Source organism: Tachysurus vachellii, chromosome 8, assembly GCF_030014155.1.
Source record: "Tachysurus vachellii isolate PV-2020 chromosome 8, HZAU_Pvac_v1, whole genome shotgun sequence".
NCBI classification, from domain to species: domain Eukaryota; kingdom Metazoa; phylum Chordata; class Actinopteri; order Siluriformes; family Bagridae; genus Tachysurus; species Tachysurus vachellii.
Window position 1 is genome coordinate 17,584,645 of NC_083467.1, and position 23,550 is coordinate 17,608,194.

At 36.5% G+C, this 23,550-nt stretch overlaps 2 protein-coding genes across 2 annotated transcripts in view; both read right to left on the reverse strand.

Moving 5' to 3' along the window:
• Window positions 1-701: 701 nt before the first annotated feature.
• Window positions 702-18,978, reverse strand: ifih1 (interferon induced with helicase C domain 1). The gene is made up of 16 exons (XM_060876678.1): window positions 18,461-18,978; window positions 17,096-17,264; window positions 16,516-16,734; window positions 15,878-15,928; window positions 12,051-12,244; window positions 10,649-10,859; window positions 8,672-8,889; window positions 8,221-8,322; window positions 7,312-7,435; window positions 4,636-4,851; window positions 3,870-4,126; window positions 3,499-3,648; window positions 2,634-2,795; window positions 2,280-2,473; window positions 2,009-2,102; window positions 702-1,635 (listed from the first exon to the last, which is right to left on the reverse strand). Exons 1-16 carry the CDS (start codon window positions 18,884-18,886, stop codon window positions 1,444-1,446), a joined length of 2,979 nt encoding a protein of 992 aa, XP_060732661.1. The 5' UTR covers window positions 18,887-18,978; the 3' UTR covers window positions 702-1,443.
• Window positions 18,979-19,823: 845 nt separating this feature from the next.
• Window positions 19,824-23,550, reverse strand: part of LOC132850689 (potassium voltage-gated channel subfamily H member 7-like) — a 61,686-nt gene continuing 57,959 nt past the window's right edge. The window contains exon 15 of the mRNA XM_060877350.1: window positions 19,824-21,796. Coding sequence (XP_060733333.1) covers window positions 21,608-21,796 — 189 coding nt within the window. The 3' untranslated portion in view covers window positions 19,824-21,607. The remainder of the gene's footprint in view (window positions 21,797-23,550) is intronic.

The following is a 23,550-nucleotide window of genomic DNA, read 5'->3' on the forward strand; positions in this document are numbered from 1 at the left end:
ATAATATGCTTGAGGCAGTGGTGGCTTAAGGCTCTCAGCTTCAGGGGAACTGTATCATAGCTGACTCTGCACTCTATAAGCAGAAAGTTAATTAAAAAGACAGTTTTGCACTTTGCTTTACAGTTTCAGGATCCCAGTTATATCTCTGTTGCGTCTTTATGAGACAAGATGAGTAAAGTATAACAAACAAAGAATCATTAAATATCAGGCCCCTCTAGAAATTTTTGTATGATTAAGTGTATTAATTTCTGTAAAGGTTCTTCTTCAAACCTTTTTGATCAGAAAGCCCTCTGTTGTAGGTTTCTTTTCTGAAAACACAATGTTATAGAATGTCATATAAACCATATAGGCGGTACTTAAAAACTGGTAGTGTACATTTCTGAACACCAAGAGACTTGGTGTTTTTATTTTTGTGCAATACTAATTACATCTCTGAGCCAGAACAGGAGGGAAAAGTCTGCCCACTGTCCAGCTGTCAGTGTAAGTCTTACTTGATGGCAGCAGTGATCTGACAGGAACTCTCTGGTGAGGCCTGTACTCAGGGAAACCGCTTCTCTTGGGGGGTACCTGAACAGGTGCAGTGGTGTGTGTGTGTTGTTGTGTGTGACATTCTCCCATGTGTATGTCACACTCAGAGAACTTTAAGGCAGTCAATAAATTTTGATCCAAGACGCATCATTATGGATTGCTCATGCAAGAAATTAAACCCAGGAGACATTTATTTATTTAATGGGAATAAAATGTTTCCCTCCCTTAATAAGTACAATGCAATGTTTAAGTCAATGTACTCCATTAAATTTGCCAAAAAAAAATACAAAAACCAAAAACCACAAAACATACTTGTGCTAATAATAACGGCTTGCTCCTCCAAATGTCAGTTGCTTTTTAACAGTGTAATTCAATTCATTAAGATCTTATAGTATTGAATATTTAATTCACTTAAGTATTACAGAAAAAATATTCCAAATGATTAAACAAATTTTAAGACAACAGAACATAGGTCTAGAATTTGTTTTAGCTTTTAGTAAAACTGCACAATTAATTTGAAGTTAAATAAATATATATTTATTCTATCCAGAATAATCATAATAATAATGGGATTCTTACAGGAATCTTCAAGTGGCTTTAGTATTTGTTTCTAAGCACATAAAAAATAGTAAAATGATCTAAGTGGCAGTTCCAATGGGAAAATGTACGGCTCCTCAAGAAGGTGCAATATGCAAATGTGTAAACAAATGAAATATTAAATTTTTTTTATCATTTTTTATCATTTTATATTCCACATGCCAGTGTTGATGTGTGTGAATGGGACAATAACAATACATCTTATATATTTATAACGACTTAATGCATCATTATTTCATTGCCATAATGCACAGTACCCATGTGTTCACAACTAGATGAATGAGTTAGTAGTTGTATGAATTAGTACTATTTGCTGAATTAGTCAGTCTCTGTGTCGTTGAATGAGTTGTGTGTCATGACATAGTGAGCGTAGTCAAAAGCAGGGAACCTGATGGCCAGCTCATTCCACTTGCTGAACACCTTAGTCTTTGAGCCGTATGTCACCACAAAGTTTTTGATGTTAAGGCATGGACATTCAATGCTTTTATAAAGCATTATGGAACCCCAACGCTGGAACCAGACCAAAACAAAATTGTGCTCAGTCAAAACACAAATAACTAGCCACCAAAACCATGATCAACTTAAACATAAACTGTTCTATTCAAATGAACATGATCATAGATTCTAGGCAAATACATATGGTCTAAACTTAACTTAAAAACACTCACTAATTGATATGTGGTGATTAAACTAAGGCCAACACCAAACTATTTACCTGCCATTAAGCTAAATTTACACAAAGACACATAAGTATGAGAAAATTCAAACAAAATAGGCTTAAATAACAGATATTGTTAGAATGCTGGTTAAAACCTTTCTCAACTCTTATTGTACCAAAATCTTTTTATAGCATTAAAGTTTACATATAATGAAAAAGACATACCTGCCCACAGTTTTTACAGGCTATAACTTCATTTGCCTCATAGTCCAGAAGTCTCTCCTGCAGAGCTGTGTTCTCTCTGACAGTGAACAGCTCTCTAGAATAAAGAGAATAAATAATAATAATAATATAATAAATAAATAAATAAATAAATAATATAAAATGATACAAATAATAATAGAATATTACTGTCCTCTTAATAATGATCATAAAGCAGTCACATCATCACTATCCTAATTGCATTACATTTATAACAATGAAAGTATAGAGGCACCTAAATGCTTCAGTCACAATGACATGGTGCATCCTCTCAATGATCTCAATATCTTCTCCAGAGCACACAGACACGCCACAGCCCCGGCAGGTTAACTTCACTTTGCTGGGGTCCTCCTTCATCATTCCCTTTTTGTTCTTCTTCTTCACCTTCACAATCTCCTCCACGATTGTCTGCAGCTGGTACTCTGTTATCTGAACACAACACAGCTACATGTCAACTACAATCTTCCTTCATGCCATCCACTGACGATTTTAGGCTTTGATCTGGAAATGAGACTAAACAGGACATCCTTCCTAGGACATGTAAAGTAAAAAAATAAAATGTAATCGTGGGTGATGGGGTGACTCTTACTTTCTTTTTATACTCTTCACGGCTCAGATTGCACACCCTGGTGATTGCTTTGTTCATCATTTTTTCCCTGTATTCATTCACACTTTCCCTTTCTGCCACACCCGATCCTGCCTCCTCCACCACTGTGTAACTGCTGTCTTCTGCTCTCCCTCTGCCTCGAGCCTGGAGAACAAAACACAGCCAAATTGCTTCATTATGTTACATGCAGCTCATCTGAGTTTTTCTAGGGGTAAAGTTAACTCTAATACACCACTTACTACTGTATAGTGTGTTTATGCATGTTAGCACTTAGTTTGTTATTGTGTCTAACAAACTAGGTCTTGTGTCCATCAGTTGATGTCAGTTATAATTAGCCATGTGTCTAACATATTATTTATTTGCTATCCGTGATTATCAAAAGATATCCATTATAATATCAATGTTATAATATATGTTTCAGAGTGAGAGCCTTAGATGATGTTTTGTAATGTGATGGCCTGGGAAAATCTTTCCTGAAAGAGATTTGCATGCATCACAAGTAAACTGACAATACTTTAAATTCCAGTTTCCCACAACAGCGCAACCTCCATTCCAGATCAAAGCCTGGCCTTCACTGTGTGAGAAAAGTGCACTATCTTAGGCTCTCCATTTTCACCACCACATTTGGGGTTCCTGGCTCTTTACCCAGGTAAAACATTTCCATGTTGATTTAGGGAAATTTCTTGATTTTGCCAGACAGCCACATATATGGCAGTCACATTAAATAAAAAGCATTAGGTAAACTAATATATAATAGGTATACTATAAGAAACAGTTGTAAAATTAACAGTGATGCTTTTTGCCCCAAAGCTAGTAACAGAGAAAAATTTAGGGAGACAACATTCACCTGAATCATAGCGATTTCATTGGTCACCAAACAGTACCGAAAGACAAAGTTACACTCCTTAATATCAAGGCCCTCTTCTGCCACAGTGGTGGCTATCAGCATATTGATTTCTCCTTCGCGAAACTTCGTCAGCACTTCCCTCTGTTCTGCCTGCCATCAAAAACACAAATAATTGAGGAACAAAACATAATTTATTAACCAAAATTATTTTCATTAGCTAAGGTCAATAACTTCTTAACTTCTGTGGTTTACCAAGTACAATTATATATAGCAATAGCAAACCCTAACTGATGTAATGGTGCTTTTCTAAGACAAGATTTCAGATGAAAAATAAACTGAACATCATTGATCTGCTGAGAAAAGTAACTCACTGCGGTCATTGGTTTCACCACACTCTGATCTCCACCACCAATCAGGTGGCTTGCTCTGACGCCAACATCCGCAAACTTTGAGTTCTCCTGAATCCACTGGCTGAGAGCAATGGCACTGAGGCGAGTCTTTGTGAAGATAATGCCTCTGGCCTCAGTTCTGGTGGTGTACTCCTGCAAAATGAGTGTCCTCAGCTGAGCAAGAGTGTTATTCTCATACTGTGGGTTTTTCATCAGATCCTGAAGACGGTCTTTTTTAGCTGAAATGAAAAGAGTAAGAAATAAAAATAGAGTGTGTTTGCATGTGCGCATATATATGTGTATTTGTGTGTGTGCGAGAGAGAGAGAGAGAGAGAGAGAGAGAGAGAGAGAGAGAGAGAGAGAGAGAGAGAGAGAAGAGAGAGAGAGATTGAGTTTGGAACATTCCAAAACATGAAGGCAACTAGTAACACATTTAGCATTTTATGCTTGCTTTAAAGCAGGGGTGTCCAATCTTATCCAGAAAGGGCCAGAGTGGGTGCAAGTTTTATTACAACTATGCAGAAGTCACACCTTATAGTATTTTGAAAGCCAAGGTCAACTGAACTTGAGCAATCAGGTGTTGCTCCTGATTGATTGGAAGAAAAACCTGCACCCACATCGGCCCTTTGCAGATAAGATTGGACAAGCCTGCTTTAAATTATGCTAAATCTGTGTTATGAAAACGTTACATTGGGAAAATGTACACAATTATTTGACCAAGCATTGCATGCAGACATTGCTGTAATACCTTTAAATAATATGAATAGAAATCGTTCAGTGTCAGTGATCTGAATGGTGTCATCATCATCAGGGGAAACTTTCTTCTTGCTCTCTTCACTGTAGTATTTGTTAAGGAAGCTGAAAGCATCACACATACGGATGGTGTTGCTCTGGTTGAGAGCCTCGTTGTACTGGCGCAGATGCTCTGCACAAACCCGTACTGTCTGATTGCCTACTTTAGCAGCTGACAAAGTGAAACACAGTTATGTAGTGTCACAATTACTATTAACACAATTGTATATTGATATTTAAAAGAGCACTGTTGCTACTACCCATTTATAGTCTGACATGATTATTTCTATTATTTCATGATTATAGTTAGTTATCTGGTACTGTATGTGATCAGTGATCAGTGATCAGCTTATTAGGTATCATTAGGTATCTACAGTATGTTTCTACAAAGAAGTTGGTTAAAAGCTCTTTACAAACAAAAATGTATCAAAATTGAATCCAAATATGATCTAAATACTAAATCCAAATCATATCCACTACTTGACGAAATGAGAGCCCAGAACATTTCATTAACAAAACAAAACCAAAACACAATCAAAGAAACCAACAAAAAACTGTTCACATCATAAGAACAACATCATGTAACACTGTAAACAGATTCTAGTTCATTTTTGGCCAGACTGTTTGGAAGATTTACATGGAGCACCCCTCTGAAGGGCAAGGCCATTGATGAGATGGTTTACAAGTATAAACATCAGTCACTGTTTAGAGACTACATCAAATCAGCGGGTCCTGATGATTCAGTAGGCAGGGGGTACAAGTTTTTCCCAAGTTCTTTCCACTTCAGAGGCATCACCATATGTTGGCCAGCACAAGTTTGAGCAGAACATTTCCCCTTGTATAGGATCTACTCATGTTTGTTACCTTCACTAAAGACAATTTGTTCATGAATCCTGTATGTCAATGCACTGTATACATTACTGACAGTATGTATGTCCAGGATAGTGGCCTCTGCACTAGGGTGTAGTATCCCATATATGCAAAAGTTTGAAAAGGCGCAGTCTAAAGCAGCTGTATGTGGTTTGAGCCAAGGAACCACTAATTCTTACAATGTTGAACAGAATACAGCAACAAGGCTTTAGTCTTTCTCAAGGCCTGAATATAGCTAGCAGGTCCATTTTTTTCCATTACTGCTTCCACTGGTGAACAGAACACCATGGCGGGTTCCTCCTCGAGCAAATCAGCTGTGCTAAATGGGTGGACAGATGTGTGTTTGGCCCATCAGAATAAATAACAAAATGTAATAGCCTAATAGCCTAAAATCTACAAGCCCTTAGTACATGGGTCCTGTATGGTGTGTACCACATGAGTTAGATTGTTTGAATTGCTTGATTCCCAAGAAACATTCTTTTCTAGGGACTGCTAGACAGATGTAGGCTAACAAAGGAATAATCCAGTTTTGGTTGTCTTTTCTGGTTGTCTTTATGGGTTTCCTTACACTTGTGTCATGCTACAATGGGTATTGCACTTAAGGCAACAGTGCTTTTGTGTTATAGTGGCCAAAAAGACCCCACTGGCTAATATTTCACAAAGCACAGAATTGGCCCTCAACTTTCTATGACATCATTTTTTATTAGCACTGGTTGTATGAATTCATTGTTTCTTTTTGGGGAAAGATGAAAGCTTTAGTATAAATGTAGTTAAATAAGAGCTGTGAAAAGGGTTGAAATGTATAGTCTTGTATAAATTGTCATAAATAATCTAAAAATACTATATTAGAAAATACTTTCTAGGATAGGGCAAGAGACATGATATTATTTCTGATATCTGACAGCGATGCAAGCTCATTCTAATCACAGTCAAGCAGTGACTAAACATAATGTCAGTGAACACTTGTGTTATTAACTCTGCATTAAATTGAGGCATAAGTGTGGTATATTAGAATGCTAAAAATAAAACAAAATATTGCAAAATAAAAAATGTTGTTTGCAGAGGATTGTGATGGTTACTAACTAGTCTGTGTGACCAATCATTTATAATTCAGACAGAAAAGATCAGATCTATTTGCTTTCATGTACTGTAGATATTTTACTAATGTATATTCATCAGCTATTCATAATAGCGCTGTAATATTCACTGTATGTAAGTCATTTAAACAATGTTTTCTCTTCCAAAGCATCACTCCATGCTTTTAATGTTTAAAAGGTTGGTATGGATTTAAACACTTGTTAAAAATAAAGCCATATCTTTTCTGCAATATTCAAAATATTTTTTCTTTTTTGTCATCATTTCTGTCCCCAGCAAAAATCACAATGCAAAAAAAGACATTTGAGGATCTTGTCACAATAGCACTATTAGTGATTGGTTCTTGCCAACAATTGCAAGGGTTTTAGAGTCTGCATTTAAGTAAGCTTTGCCAAAGAGTGGATTAAGGGAGCTTGAGAGCATCCTTCTAAAGTCTACAATCAGAAATGGGATAGCCTATGGGCTTGCTGACCTCACGGGTGTGTGTAAACAAAGACCACATTGGATTAGGTACATTGCGGTGATTTGTGTCAATGAGTTTACAATGTAGAGGTGCCACAGCACTTTCAGTGATGACTTGGCTATTGGTTCTTAAGAAAACAAGCCCCACTGTTTTTGATGTTAACATGCCCTGGTGGTCTGGACCAAAAGAATGTTTTTCTCTTACCATTCTGCTCGGTTTGCACCACCCACTGCTCATAATTCTGTGTGCCTGGCTGGCACAGTGGGTTCAGTTGGGCATGTGTGTGAATCTCATTCATAATTCCTTTTATTACATCTCCAAAAGGATCCTACAAAATGAAAGGAGAAACAAAATTACTAATAGCAAGAATCTGTATTCGGAGTCACACTTTGTGTAAAATTTCATGATTATTATCTTGACATTTAGTTACAAAATAATAATAAAAAAAAAACAGCTAAGAACAAAAGTTTGCATACTCCGGGGTTCTAGGTTAAAAAATGTACCTGTTATACTATTTACTGTTCATTTAATGTATGAAAATCTTTCAACATTGTCTTACATCAACTGGATTCTAAATCTTTATTAAAAGATCAAATGTTTTGCCACTTTAGGTTGATGATCTTTTTGAAATCTTTCAACACAAGACCTGAATCAGAAACTACAGACCTTTCACAAAGCTGAAGAAGATAAATGAATATACTGTAGTGATACCATTCCAAACTTCATTCACAGAAAGAAACACAGACACAAAGGAACTAATCTGTATGCATGCAGTACCTTTAAAAAATACCGCAAACAGGAAGGAAGCTATTGAAGAAAAATTATTTCAGATGGACCATGCTATAACCTTGCCCCTGTTTAAATAAATTTCTAAATCTTATCTGTTGATCTTTTGGTTACAGTTATGATTCAATATAAACCCTAGAAAAATTCTACCACACATTATAAATAGAGATATCATGCTCTTATTTCATAATGATGGAAAAAGTGAGAGTATGCATACTTTTGCACTCATCTGTACTCATAATGCAGCAGTCTGAGAACAAGCCTGTTTTTTCAGAATATATTTCAATTCTAAAGTAATGTGAAGGCATGCTTAGATGTTGTTGATACCTCTTTTCTTTCCTGAGCACTCGCGATTCGTTTGTATGGAGCCTTGGGCTCTTCTCCGAGAGGTTTGATCTTTATTGTATAGGCGTCCAAGTTAGCACAAATCTGCAAGGCATCATTACAATGACTACTGCAATTAATCTTAAAGAATTACATCTGCATAGTCAGTCATGGCCTTAATAACACCTCATGGCCAGTAATTATCTTCTTCCTTACAATCTTCCTGATATTAAGAAGATGATGGGATGGACTTCACAATGTGTATACATAGTGGTTGTCAAGTTTGATATTTCTTTCCAGGAAGAATTAAGCACATGAGATACATTATACATGTGATACATGTGGAACAAAGAAGGCTTGGTGTCATAGATGGTGTGTTACAAAACAACTGAAATTAGTTTTTTTGTGTCCACGTGTTTTCAGTATGAATATGTATGTGTTAAAATGTATTTACTCTGAGAATGTGTTCCTCAGCATTCTGTTGAGTCTTGGCTCCTCCCACTCCGGGTGAAGCGGTGAGGCCGAGGATCTGCGGAAGTGGCACTAGATCTTTCTGTTGTTTTTGCAGCTCATGATTCTTGTGCTTCTGTTTCAGGTAGCGGATCATAATGTTGTTATATGCCTCACCCTTTTTTGTGTGGTGGCACTCGTCGATTACCATCAAAGTAAATTCTGCCGAAAAAGCCAATAAGAGAATGCTTACTTTAACACACTTTAGGATATGTATTCAACTCTGAGTTTGTTTTATTTTGTTCTGATTTTGCTCTTAATACCAAGTTACAGTAAGTGTAATATAGTGAACGTACTCCAAGCAGAACAAATTAATATTAAAAGTTCTTGTTTCTTTTTCAGCACAACACAATAAAATGTTCCAACAGACTATCAATACCAGCAACATTACAGACATTGATGCAAACTCAGTACTATTAACTCAGTACACCTTGAAAAGTATCTTAAACAAGGCAAAGTCACAGAAGGGTTTGAATATTAGGTGTATAATGTCATTAATCCTCATCTTTGGTACTGTGTGCTCTTTACAAAGCTTTCACCATAATATTGTGACTTTGCTGTGGTTCTGCAGGCTTTAAAATACCCTAAAACCCAAAGGACAACTTCTTTTAGATGATTACTTATGAATAGGTAGATTAGTTTTGAGAGATTTGAGATTCGGAGCATAGTAAGAAAAGTTCATTCTGAGATCAGTACACTTCAGACCAGTGTTTGCCAAAAGGCATTCCTCAGTAATCCAAACTTCTGACCTTGAATTAAAGCCCATTTTCCTTTGGGAGATAACTTGAGAAGCTGTATTAAGTCCATTATTTCACAACAGAATCAGCAGGTAAATTGCTGGTTAGTTATTGGAGAAGGCAAGAGGATGTACAGCATTTTCACACTGTATGCTCATACACCTTCAGAATTTATTATTGTTCATAGATTAGAATTACATTTACAAGGATATTTTTACTCCAAATGTTGATAGTGAGTCTGAATCATACTGTAGTTAAATAAAAATTCAATTCTAATAACAAGTGATCCTGTATCTATCTGGATTCAAGTCTACAAGCTAAACTATTTTGTGCTTAATGCTGTTCCTTGCACATCTCTTAGTACTTTTCATAGTTATGCTGAGGGGCCTGAATGTCTACACCCACCATTTCCTTTGGAATGCCCACACCAGCTTTTGCTTTCTCCTAAAGGCGTTGCATTTTAAACACGAGGCTTGAATGCCTAAAAGCTTCTCAGAGAGTCACTATAGCAGTAGCGTACAAGTTCTCTAGTAATTAGTACTTCTCAGGTCAGCACCCTTGCTCTTAAATCTCTTCATTTTGTGACGATGCACACATTTATGTGTGTACATAATAGCAACAGAGTTCCTCTTTCTCTGTGCTACTACCAGACATTCCACAAAGCCTCTGGAGAAAAGCAACAAAGTGTGCATGTATCATAGCCAGAACAGTAAGTTAACAAGGATGTGTTTTACAAATCTAACTGTAAAGATGTTATGTACTCATACAGATGGATTCAGCTCTTGTAGTGGAACAATGAATTTGAAGCATTTAGGGAAGAAAAATAATCTCTTGTGGATTTGATCAGTCAGCCGATTCACTCACTGATGACTAGAACAGACATGTGGCCAAAAGACCAACGGAAAAAAAGAAAAAGAAGAAATATCCAACACCAATACCAATAAACACCATATGTCACCCTTTAGAATACAGTGCCAGAAAAGCAGTAGAACTGGCACCATAGACAGACTGTTTAAAAAAAAAAAAGAAAAGAAAATATGTCAACATCAGTTGGACAGCAGATTGAGCACTCACAAATTTCAGCAAAGCAGTGAAGCTGAATTAAGTACATCAGTTTTACAGAAATACAAAACTGTTGGAAATATCCTGCAGCGCAACGGTATGGTATAGCAAGTTTACTTTACGTGATAATGTGATCCCGTCTTCGTCACCCTGTTTGGGTTTAGCTAAAAAGTTTTCCAGGATTTGGGCAGTGCAGATGATGATGTCATTCTTCTCAACAACTTGGGGGAAGGAGATTTTGAGCTGCGAGTCACCACTCACTCTCTCTACAGAGTACTCGTGCTTCAGAAACTTCCCAAACTCTGCTTTGTAGTGCTGCTCCACCAGGGGCACCTACACAACGAAATAAACATGTCTGATGCCCCAAAGGAATTAGCATATTTTAAATGCATTCATATGTTCTATATTTCAGACAGTTTTTGAAATTACACTGGGGTGATATAAGCACTATGCATTTTTAGAGTTATATTGTATAAGTTAGATTAATTAGAGGGCAGTGTTTGCTGCGAAACATTGCAGAAAGCCTTTTTAGATATACAGATATGTCTTTAAAAAAACAACAGCCCTGGTGTATCATTAAATAGTAATATTCTTCAATATGCCTGCAATTTAAAGCAGCTGTTTCCAAATAATCTGTTTGTCACTCTTGAGTAGACTCTTTGAATTGTCTCATCTCCTAGAATAGCTCAAGTCCAACTGACTCACTAAATGGGCCAAATTCTTCAAAGGCATCATGGGGCCAGGTTTAAAACGCTTCTTCTTTAAAGAGACATATTATTTCCAGGAAAAACATTCATAGCCAAACATGAGATAAAGAGCTGTCATGTGTTTTGGCCAAAGAAGGCAACTGGATTGAGGGAATATTAGAGCACTTAAAATCAGATTTATGATGCTTGAAATAAGACAATATTTAAAGAGGATTGAGTATATATTAATCTTGGAAAAACAGGTTTAAAAATTATGATTCAAAGATTTTACGCAATAGAGAATGTGACAGTACCTTAAAATATAACATTATGGTTGTAAAAATGCAGGGAAATTTTACTGACCAGACAAATCTTTTACAGCTTTAACAATCTTGAACTTTAAATTTCTAACCCTTGCTGTTTTTCACTCATTATCAGGACCTAAGGTAAATTTGGACTATTTAAATGAATTGGTGAATGTGATATAACGTCATATTTGAAATCTGATCTGTCTGGAGAGTGAGACATAAAAAACTACTCTGACAAGGATTCAGTAGAAAAAGAACTGATCTATTTCCAACCAAAAATCTCCCTGAATTTACACTAAATCATATGGTATGGATCGTGTAGAGTGAGTTATACTAGATAAATAAGTGAAATATCAAAATTTAATAAACATAGTGTATTTATGCTCTGCGTGAGGATGTAAAATCAGTGAACCTGATTTAAAAGATGTATTTGTTAGTATTCAGTCATATCCCAAATGTAAAATGCTTGCATTTTACAAATAGTTGCATTTTGCATTTGCACGCACGTTTGGATTACTGTCCTGCAGTACCTTGTTAACCAGAACAACAACTTTTGCTGGATGTCCTTTTAGCTTTCTGCTCTCCAGATGCTGTTTAGTGATGTATACTGCGACTCGGGTTTTACCACTTCCTGTCGGGAGACAGACGATGATGTTCTTTCCCTCCAGAGCTGGCTTAGCGACATCCGCCTGATAATCACGTAGCACAATCTCATTCTCACTCACTGAGGGAAAGAAGGAGTTCTTTAGAGACACAAGGTGGTTAAAAAAGATAAACAAACAAAAACTATGAGGCTAGGCTGTAGGTGCTGCCTGCTTGCCCCCACTGAGTCTACTGTATGCTTCATTCCCCCATCCTCCGTTGTGGGAAAATTGGTGTTTAGACTAGTTAGGGGTGTTTGCTGTTCTAGTATGTCATGTTTGTCTTAGCTGTTACTACAATGCCGCATACTGGGTGACCTTCTGTGGTTTCTTTAATCCAGGCAAACTAAGAGGGGATTTACTTGTCTCCATTCCTCCAACAACACCCACCGTCAAAGTAGGAAGAAATACCAAGAAGCAAATAATTGCTTTAAAGTGATCCATCTGCTTTATTACCAAGCCTGTCTCTTTTTTCTATTGCCTAAAGCTATTGAAAAACTATTTAAATAACACAGCATGTGGAATATTATACACATCATATTACAATACACTATTTAACAAACAGTACTAGTAACTCCAGAAGACAAAAAGGTAATATTGGGCTCACTAAAAGTCAGTCTAGGTTAACTACAGTATGTGTGTCTGTGCAAATTAACCACAATGACGACAAAGACTAAATCAGGCATAACACGCAACTAGTGCAGCGGGTTTGTTAGGTTTGTGTTTTTGCGTGTGAGACTGTAACTCAGATGCCAATTGGGTAACTCTTGAAAACAGTTTCTGTAACTACTGCTTATTGAAAACAACCTCTCGTGCATATACAGGACTCCAGACAGCCCCTGATAACACTTCACGAAAGGAAAGTAAGTTATCACATACTTATTTAAACAAACAACATGACATTTGTGGCCAAGCAGCTAGCTCAGACAGAGTTAATTGACAGAGTACTATGGCAGAAAACATGCATGTGCTTATGTGGGTTCATGACTCTTGTTCATGTGTGTACATTGCCATTATTCCTCTGTTAGGCCACAGACCTCCTGCTGCCGGGATTCCCCATGAAATCTGCAGTAAGGATCAGCAAACACATCATCTGCAGCATGTGGTTTGTTTGCAATACTACACCAGTCATTTGAGAGTCAGAACACTAAGTCTTACATCTGGTCTGTCTCTGCAGACCTAGATTTGGGCCAGATGGTGGGAAATGCCTCCAACAAATGGTGATTTGTAGAAATAAAAAATCCTGAAATTATGCTAGTCATATCTCACTGATACACATCCTGTAATAATAAATCAGAATCTAACACGACTTTCCAGAGCTTGAAGGACAGCATAGAGCAAGTGGTGGCATCTGGTGGAGAAAAGTGGCAGGACCAGATTTGTACACATCAAGTTTAAGCTTCATTTTTTTTTTCCATTTCCAATTACATTGTAAGCAAAAATTGTAAATCTGCTTTGTGATTTGTCTACACTAAACTATTCTCTAAACAAGTCAATTACCATTTCAAAACATTCAAAAACCATAAAGTATTTGTATTGAATTCGTCTCATTCATGCTTGTCATAGTCAAAAGACTGATGGTGCACAAGAGACCAAAAGGTACGCCGAGACAGCAGCCTCCACAGACATGCTTACAGAAGGGAAAGCATGTGTTTGTAATTAAGACTATTCTTCCTGTCTGCTGTTCAACTACAGAAATTGGTTTCAGTAATATATATTAGAACCTCACATTAAGAGCAGTTTTCCCCCATACTTTAGGATTTGTTTAATCAGTTTGCTCAGCATATAATTTTCAGCATATCCCTGCTTTTCAATACTTTATGAATCAAACCTGATATTGAAGCGTAAAACTCTCCTGATCCTTAAGCCTCATCATAGCCACATCTCCAGGACCCACTCACAGTCACCTGATTTCTAATGACAACCATTCTGAAAACCATACTAGACTTTAAATAACCCAGACTGCCGAGCAGCTTGTGAGGTCTAGCCCCAGCATTGTGTGTGATGAAGCCATGGTGTAATTATCGGCCTGTCTGGATGAGTGTTTTGCTCATAAACTGCTTCCTTTTTCCTACTTCAGTCTTGTCTAGTTTGACTCTTTGCTTATCACTTGCCCATTTACATTTCTGAGCATTGCCCATCCCTTAGGAATTCCCGGCATTTTAATTTGAATAAAATATAAAAAAATCTACATTTTCCTGTTTGTCTGCTTCATGACACTGCTGAATAAAATGCAAGTAAACAACATGCATTTTATGGCACAAGACATTTTATAAGTAGACATTGTATAAGTTATCATTGAGTAGTGAAAAATATTTTTTTAGGCTAATCATAGTTGTTAATTATTAGCATATGATCTTCATAAAGACTTTTCTTTATTCAAAATGCTGGTCAACAATTTTTTTTGTCTATCCATTTTTTGTCAGATTTTTCACCACCTTATCTGTACACTGTCTCAAACAGATCAGTTTCCAAAGCTTCTACTTTAACTAAACCTGCCACCAAGTCCAGCTTGCTTTTCATCAGTGTTTCCATTCCTGCACTCCTGATACAGGATGTTGCTGGTAACTGTAAAAAGAAGCTGTTGGACCTTTGTTTTTAGAAGCTAACAATGAAATCTGAGCTTTATCTTTTTCATTCCTCCTATTAAATTCCACCTTAACACTAATAGCACTGTGATATCAGAACGGCACACAATCACAAACTTCTCACAAAGACAATGAAAATAAAACATCATTCAATAACTTAGCACCAAAATAAGTTAAGCACTTGACAAATATTTTACTATGGACAATTTATGATGCCAGTCATTTTTCATTATTTATTTCAGTAACTTTGTGATTAATTTGGAACTGAATGTGAATTATGAGCTTTTCACTGTGTTAATGAGAATGATTTGCACAGATGAAATAGTTTTACACAACTTAATGCAAATGAGTTGTCATCTAGATAAGTTTTCCAGCAGTAAGAGCAGCATGTGTGAATATTTCTGTTTCCACAGTAACTGAGTTAGGTATGAAGAAACCACAAGGAAATTGGAAGATTTAAAACAGAAAGCAAAAACTACAAAATATAACAGCAATAATGACCAAATGATTATTCTACTTAGATCACAGAACTCTTTTTTTGTCTCAGAAAGAGACCCATCGTCCCTATTTTCGAACATACTTCTGCTGTTCTTTGTCTGCTGACTAAGTTTAATCACTTAAAGATGTGCTCAGTACAGAGACACACAACAGCCATCGCATGTTCTGAAAGCTTGTGGAAAATACTAAGGAATAAAACATGACTCACATCCCAAGTGGAATATGATTTATTCTCGACCTTATCCCAAGATTAAGGGTGTGCTACAGAACTGACATGCTGCATTGGGTGAGGTCTGTTTTGGATTGTTCTGTCCACATCTGCTAATAAACCAAAAGTGTGCAATTTCACTCTCTATTTTGAACACACTCTTTAGTGCATTTTCATACTGTATGTTTTTTTAAGCTGAAAGAATTCTAAAAACATAGAATTTTATGTTTATATTTTATGGCCATTTTCCACATTGTTTCAGCACCACTGGAAATATTGTGTATTATTAAAACCATATGCTACTCTAGTTTGCTAAGAATCACAAATAGAACTTTGTAAAATATAAATTTTTCTCTAGGGAAAAGTAGTCAGATTTGTTTTCCACTTGTTTGAATCATTTTAAAATGTCAACAATGCAATACCTGATTGATCCAAACTCTTTGTTTCCTCATCACTTTTGTACAGGTCCAAATCTGTGGCAGAATAAATGCTATTAATCACAGACATAGGCATAGATTATTTTATAATAGACTACTGAAATACTTTTGTTTGTGGTTTTTAAAAGTTTTGTTGACTTTTAGTTATATTTCTTAATTACATATTTATGAAAATACATAACATTTTATGGTAACGTTTATTGTGGTCTATCAATTGTTATCAATTACTGTGGTCATTCAATGAGACTACAACTTACAAAAATACATTGTGTACATATTTATTGCTCTAGCTCTATTGCCCATAATCAAAACTCAATTTATACTCAAAAGACATAGCAAAGTACTTTAAAATGCTTAGTGTGCTTAATGTGTTTTGAACACCACTTATAATGATTATAATACTTATAAATACTTATAATAATTATGGTGACAATTATGCAGTTGTGGAGTGTAATGTATAATAGTGCATGGGATGACTTTTTGTTTTTGTTTTAAAGGACTACTATTTGCCTTTAGATGCATATACTTAAATGACATTTAATATACAGTACGGCATATAACATAATTACACAGTCTTGTTTCTAAATGAAATAGGGTTACAAATATGTAAGATGTTGGCCAACCTGTGTCTCCAGTGCTAAGCTCAGCAGATGAGTCCAGACACAAACTGCTGTCAAGACCTGCACCCTGAGCAGAGGAGTCCGAGGCCAAATTGGGTGGGGGAGAGAGAGATCTAGTAGAAGTGCTATCCAAAATCACGTCCTCCAATGTTGGGTCAGTCTGTGTAGCCAATTCATTCTCATCCTTTAGAGACTGTTTTATGTCAGCATCATCTGATGATTCTGAAGCATTCAGTCAATAAAAACAAACAAACAAACAAACAAACATCTATGCTATGATGTATCAGGCAGTGACCACTGTGTTGATTTGTTTCTCCTTGCACTCTTTCCATTTCATAATCTTTACCACTGTCAGAGTTTATGATACAGAGTATAACTTTATTATGAAACAGCATGAAGCCTTTTATTAAATCTCAGAATTTAATAAATTAAAAAAAATAATTTAAAACATTTGGCTGATATATATTCTGTTGTGACATTATATAAAAGCAAAACTACAGCAAAGGGAATTTAATTAAATATAATTGCAAAAAGCCAATTTAATTACATATTATGAAGAATATAAAAATAAGTGTTACTGTACTTCTGGGCTCATCAGGGTCTCCCCGTAATTCCTTCACCAGCCAGATGTGTTCTGTCTTTTCTAAAGCATCCAGGAACTGAGAGAACCAGCCAAACTCATTCTTTGACAGTCGAGATAACAGCACACGGGCCCCGGCCATGTTTCCCTGCTGCTCTGTCACTGCTAAAATCTAGTCAGAAGTAAAGTGTGTGTGTAAGAGGGACAGAGAGAGAGAGAGGGAGATAGAGAGAGAGAGTGAGTTGGGATTTGAACAGGTTTATCTCTATTAATTTCTCAAATAAAAATCTACATTTGACATTTGTTTTTTTTTATTTTTATAAATGAATCTCCTTCCCCCTCTGCTGGAACAAAAAGGTATCACACCAACACACAGACACACCATTTGCATTTTTTTTGCTCTTCACTTTAACAAAAGAAAGAAAGAAAAAATAATAGTCTCCTTATTGATTTATTTGTGTATCTACTGAGAAACTCATTTAAGTTAAAATACATTTAAATTGTCTGTTTTAATTATTAATATTATACAGTGCTCCAGTGTTAATGACCAAAGGTTCTATTTAATGACACTAATATATGATTTAAAGAAAATAATGTAAATTGCTTTGGGTGCAACATGCATCAATTAAATCCATATGTCAATTATTTATAAAGTTATAAAAAGCAGATGTTTTAACATAATAACGATATTATTAAATATAGTTATAATTGAATGAATGTTGCTGACGTACGTAAATGTTTGTCTGAATTTCAAATCAAACAAACAAATAAACAAACAAAAACAAAACCCAGAACTTCACATTTACAAAAAATCTTCAGTTTCAAGGTATTTTTTTTTTTTTTTAACAATTGCCTTCATGTTACAGCTGTATGCATCATCATTTTTGTATCCCTTTAAGTCAACAAACTATCTAGTTTGGATTCACTATGGATCCAGAATGGCATCCATAATTATTGTAAAAAAAAACCCACAAGTGATTCTCAGTTTTCATGCATCTACTATACGTGTAACAATGATGTAAAGTTATATAAGTGTACTTGTTTTTTACCAGTGACCACCCTTCTCTGCATCAACACACACACACACACACACACAAACATTAACACACACGCACGCACACACACCCCTTTAGCTCCTGGGTGTTCCTGGGAAACCAAATGCATGTAGTTTATAATTTGTGTTTAACATGAGAAATGCATGAATTTATTATAATTGGTGTTTCTTAACTGTACATAAGATCTAAACAGCGCACAATGCGTCAAATCTGTATCTGAAATCACGCTTTATCTTGCCAATCGATTCGCCAGATAAGGCCTTGTGAATCGATTCGCTCGAGTCACTTAAACGATTCACCCACTGATACTTACAGTTTCACGGTCATCGGCTGTCAGAATATTTAGCGCATAACAGCAGTCACACACATCACGGGTTTTCATTTTAATTAGAGTGAGATTTAGCAGGTCTATCAGCCTGATGTAGGTGTCATTCTCAGCCTCTAAGCTCGGACTGGGAGGATTGTTCTCCATATAGTTAGCTGCTTGTTTGCATCCCACCGTTTCAAGTGCAGTTAAGAGTTCCCTGAACCAGCCTTCTGGATACGGTTTGCTTATAATTTCCTCTAGGAGAAGATCAGCTGCCATGATGTCACCTTCATTCCGTAGTTTGGCTTTAATCCGCTCCTTTTGCTCTTCGCTTAAGAAGTGTATCATGTCCAGAACAGGACCGACCCGAATTAACCGTCTCAGTCTGTTTCTGAAACAGACAATGGTTTTCTTCTCCTGATCCTGGGCCATGGTGCAGAATCAAGCTGTGAGCTCGGGACAATGTGTGCAGAAATAGGGACAAGAAGTGGAATGAAATGCACGAATAGAATAGAGAACACGAATGTCAGCTTTCGGTTTCGTTTCCCAAAAACCTGCTGATTTCCTGTTGGCATTTGTGAGTCTCTAAAACGTCAGCAATTTGTTTAAAATAATCATTTGTCCAGTGACCAATAGAGGGAGACTTAGGTCAGTAAAGCTCTTTTCCTACTATTGACTCCTCTGCAAGGCACAAAATCTTTCAAAATTAAAATCAAAATCAAAATGATCTCTCTAAACTATTCACATACATACATACAGTAACAGACTGAAAAATAAATAGATGTCCAGACAGACAGACAGACAGACATGTAGATAGTTATGTATATAAAAAGCTATATATACTTAAATATAAACAACGTTCCACAAATCATTTCTAACTTATTTTATTCTTAATTGTAACCTATAGTGTTGTGTATAAATAAAAAAAAATATAACAAGCCCTATTTCAAGTATTACTGATAGGATCACTTTATATATATTTTTCATTTATATTTCATTACTTATATTTAGATCATGTCTCAACATTTACAATTTATAAGCCACTTTATAGAAACATTACTGGCCATGTGCCATTTATTGGATCATATCACTAATATTCTGCAGACAACGATGACACAGACATGTTAGTGTGTGTGGTGGAACAGTTTCGGTGGTATTTATTAACACCTCAACACCAAGAGGAAATTCAAAACGTATATTTAGCATTCTCTTTTATTTGTGTATTAATGTGTACAATTCATCAAAAGTAATCTCCTAAAGCAATTGTGCTATATACACTAAATAGTTTTATTTATATTAATTCATCAAATAACTTACACATTCAAATAACCTGTATAGTGTTACAGTGTATAAAATATATGGTGGCAAACTTTAAAAATGCATAAAAAATAATAAAATTAAATAACGTGACACACACTCAAGTAAAAAGTGACTGTCTTGTACAAGTTTGGAGAATATGTGCAAAAGTTTGCAATATATATTTTTTTAAATATGCAAGTTCACCATGATTTTCTGTCAGCTTGCCCACTCTCTTAATCAGTAGTCTACATTTCAGGTTTAATGTTGTGTATTTTTAGGAGTGAGTGTGACAGAATCTTTAGGATGCACGCTCTTGATCTGTGTGTATTTTGTAAAGACATGTTTTCAGAAAGTACTTGACCCAGCAAGTTACAGCATACTATTTCTTGAATGCTTGTGTGGATGTGTGGTATGTTATGAAATATAATTTCTGAAATAAAACCTTTAGCTGGTTCCTTTCTACACTCAAGATATGAATATAATAAATCTTGTCACTGCTGCATCTGAGATTACTTGCATGTGATTGGAACTATCACAGGAGAGATTTTTGTCAATTTCTGAGAAATGAAAGTGTTCACATGGATTTTATTAAAATCCCTATGCAATGTTTAATTTTTAGGCTACATTTAATAATAGTAATATATACTGTGAAACATGCTCTACTTCCAGTAAACGAGGTGTTGTTAAGACCTAACAAAAGTCATTTTCAGCATATCAATCCTTTACAAATGGATGAAATAAATACATAAATACGCAGGCTTAAATGCTTATTGCTGCAATAATTTGCAATGGAAGCTAGTGATATAAAAGGTAACATATTCCAGTTACTATTTTGAGCAGAATTTGTAAAACCAACTAAAAGTCTGTGATGGTTTGGAAACAAAACAAACTTTTCCAGTGTACCTTAAAATACCCAGTCTCAGCCATAGCTGTTTTACAGTAGTTGCTAAATTTATACATAAATATTTATTTATTTATTTATTCAGAGCTACATGTGTGGTACCAAAGCTTTGGTCATCAAAATAGTTCTAGGCCTCCAGTATTCTGGTTCATGTGCAAAGCAATATGACCTTTTAAACTAAAGACTAAAAACAGTTTAGATACATGCCAGAATCACACTACAATTGCTTTCCAGTATGTTGCAAGCATGCAACAGGTAACGCTTTCAGACATGCACTTTTCTATGGACAGACTTGCTACTACATGCTACTTAACCTTTAAAACAGGTTATGTGCTGTAAGTACATGAATGAGGTGATTACAATCACCGTGTGTGTGTAAGAAAATGTTGATGCTGTCAAATACAAGTCTCTTATCTCCTGAATTTTTAAAATTGGATAAGAACAAAGATGTGTAACTGTAAACTGAGGCAGAAAAAGGCTACATGGCTGTAACACCTGTGGAAGTGTTGTTCATCAACCAAAAGTCAAACAGTACCATGGAATACCATAGTCCTAGTGACAGTCCTAGATTTGCAACCTATCCAAGTGTTTCATGAATTTGAATCTTATGATAGAATACAGCAGAAATTTTATAAAGGGGCAATTAATCCACCATAGAGATGAGAGTTCACCATCACAATTCATTGTCTAATGTTGCCATGAATCAGACCCTGAGTCCTTGAGTGAGGTTACTTATTCACATCCAGCAGGCTAGCATGGAGCAAAAGCTACAAAAGAGGTCAGAGTTTAGGGATTCACACTCAAATCAAACAGACTGTTCAAAATAAATGAAATACAGTTTCAGCTCCATGGAAATGACCTTCAGGAATATTTTTCTCCTTGCATATACAAGCATAATGTTCTTAAAGGTGGCAATCCAGCGTGCTAAGGTATATGGAATTGAAGTCTTATAGTCATGGAAGTGATTCAGTGCTACATCTTGGCAGTCCAGGGTCAGACAGAGGCCTGTGGAGCTCTGCAGCTGTTGTACTGGTGTTGGATGTCTGGGACGGTGAGGAGAGGTGAATTGGAAGAAGTGATTTGGAATGATGCTTGGAGAGACCATTATCATTAGGGTTCTGGGGATGACTTGTCTCCTGGTCCTGCTCAGAGAGAGAGAGAGAAAGAGAGAGAGAGAGAGAGAGAGAGAGAGAGAGAGAGAGAGAGAGAGAGAGAAATGAAATGTTCCTCCAGGATGTTTCTCCAGGACCATGGAGCTACATAAAACAATATACATCTGCATAAAACAACACCGAGCTATGTAAAACAAAACAGATATTCATAGAACAGCATAGAGCTAAGGACTGAAAGTAAGTTATAGCATAAAGTGCACCGTGTGCAACCTAGTGCAAACAGTGCAAACAGTGCAAAATGAAAGACAGTGCAGACAGACAAAACAAACCACTACAGGACAAAAAACACATGATAGCACTGAGCAGTGTGCATTCTGTATGTTGTACAAAACATTGTGAAAAAGTATATGGTCATAAACATTGTGCAAAAAATGGTTGTAAACACAGGATTCTTGTAAAAATATATACACTTCTGCTAAGGCAGCAGTGAATGTGCAAGTGTGTGTGTGTGTGTGTGTGTGTGTATTCGTTCGGTAAACGTTCAGTTTTGGGTATTGAGAAGCCTGATGGTTTGAGGGAAGAAACTGTTGTATAGTCTGGTTGTGAGGGCTCGATTTCTACGGTACCTTTTCCCAGATGGCAGGAGGGTGAATAGTGTGTGAGGGGTGTGTGGTGTAAATATTCTTGACAGAAGGAAGAGATACTCCAATGTCTTCTCAGCTTTCCCCACTACACGCTGCAGGGTCTTGCTATACGGGATGGTGCAATTCCCAAACCAGACAGTGATGCAGCTGCTCAGGATGCTCTCAATGGTCCCTCTGTAAAACGTAGTCAGGATGGGGCAGGGACAAAGGCTTTCCTAAGAGAAAGACTACTAGGCTTTCTTGGTGATGGAGCTGGTGTTGAGTAACCAGGCGAAATTCTCTGATAGATAAACGCCAAGGAATCTTGGGCTCTTAACAATCTCTACAGAATGTCCATTATTATTCAGCGGAGAGTGGTCGCTCTGTGCTCTTCTGAAGTCAATAATCATCTTTTAAGTTTTATCAACATTCAAAGACAAGATGTTGGCTCTACACCAGTTATATGTTGCGCCTCCTCTCTGTATGCTGACTCATCGTTCTTGCTGATGAGACCCACCACGGTCGTGTCATCTGCAAACTTGATGTCATTTAATCTGTGCATTAATCTGTGCATTTAATCTGGTACACAGTCTTGAGTCACCATCAGTGGACTGAGCGGACAGTGGACTGAACACACAGCCCTGAGGGGCCCCAGGGCTCAGTGTAGTGGTGCTGGAGATGCTGTTCCTGATCCGGACTGACTTGAGGTCTCCCAGTTACAAAGTCCAAGATCTAGTTGCAGAGGGAGGTGTTCAGTCCCAGCAGGCTTAGCTTCTCGATCAGGTGCTGAGAGATATTTTCTGTGTCTACAATCAGGTAAAGCTGTAGCCAAGATGTCAGATACAAGAGAGCCTTCATAAGAAAGGGCTATGCACTTTCTTGGTGACATGACAAGCTGCATTGTTTGTCTTATCATCAACAGAAATAAAGGCTCATTTGCTGCCATAACAAGCCCCCATGTGGTCCAGCGGCAGGATCCTGCACTTTAAAATCATGAACAGGTGCCTTAATGGCTGCCCTTCAAATAGGAATATGTGATGAAATGCTTTGTAGGGTGGCCCTACCTACAGGAAAGTGCCTTCTAGGGTACCCAACCAGTGAAGCGTATAAGAGGCAGTGCCCTATAGGGTTCTCCATATATATGTGAGATGAAACATGATA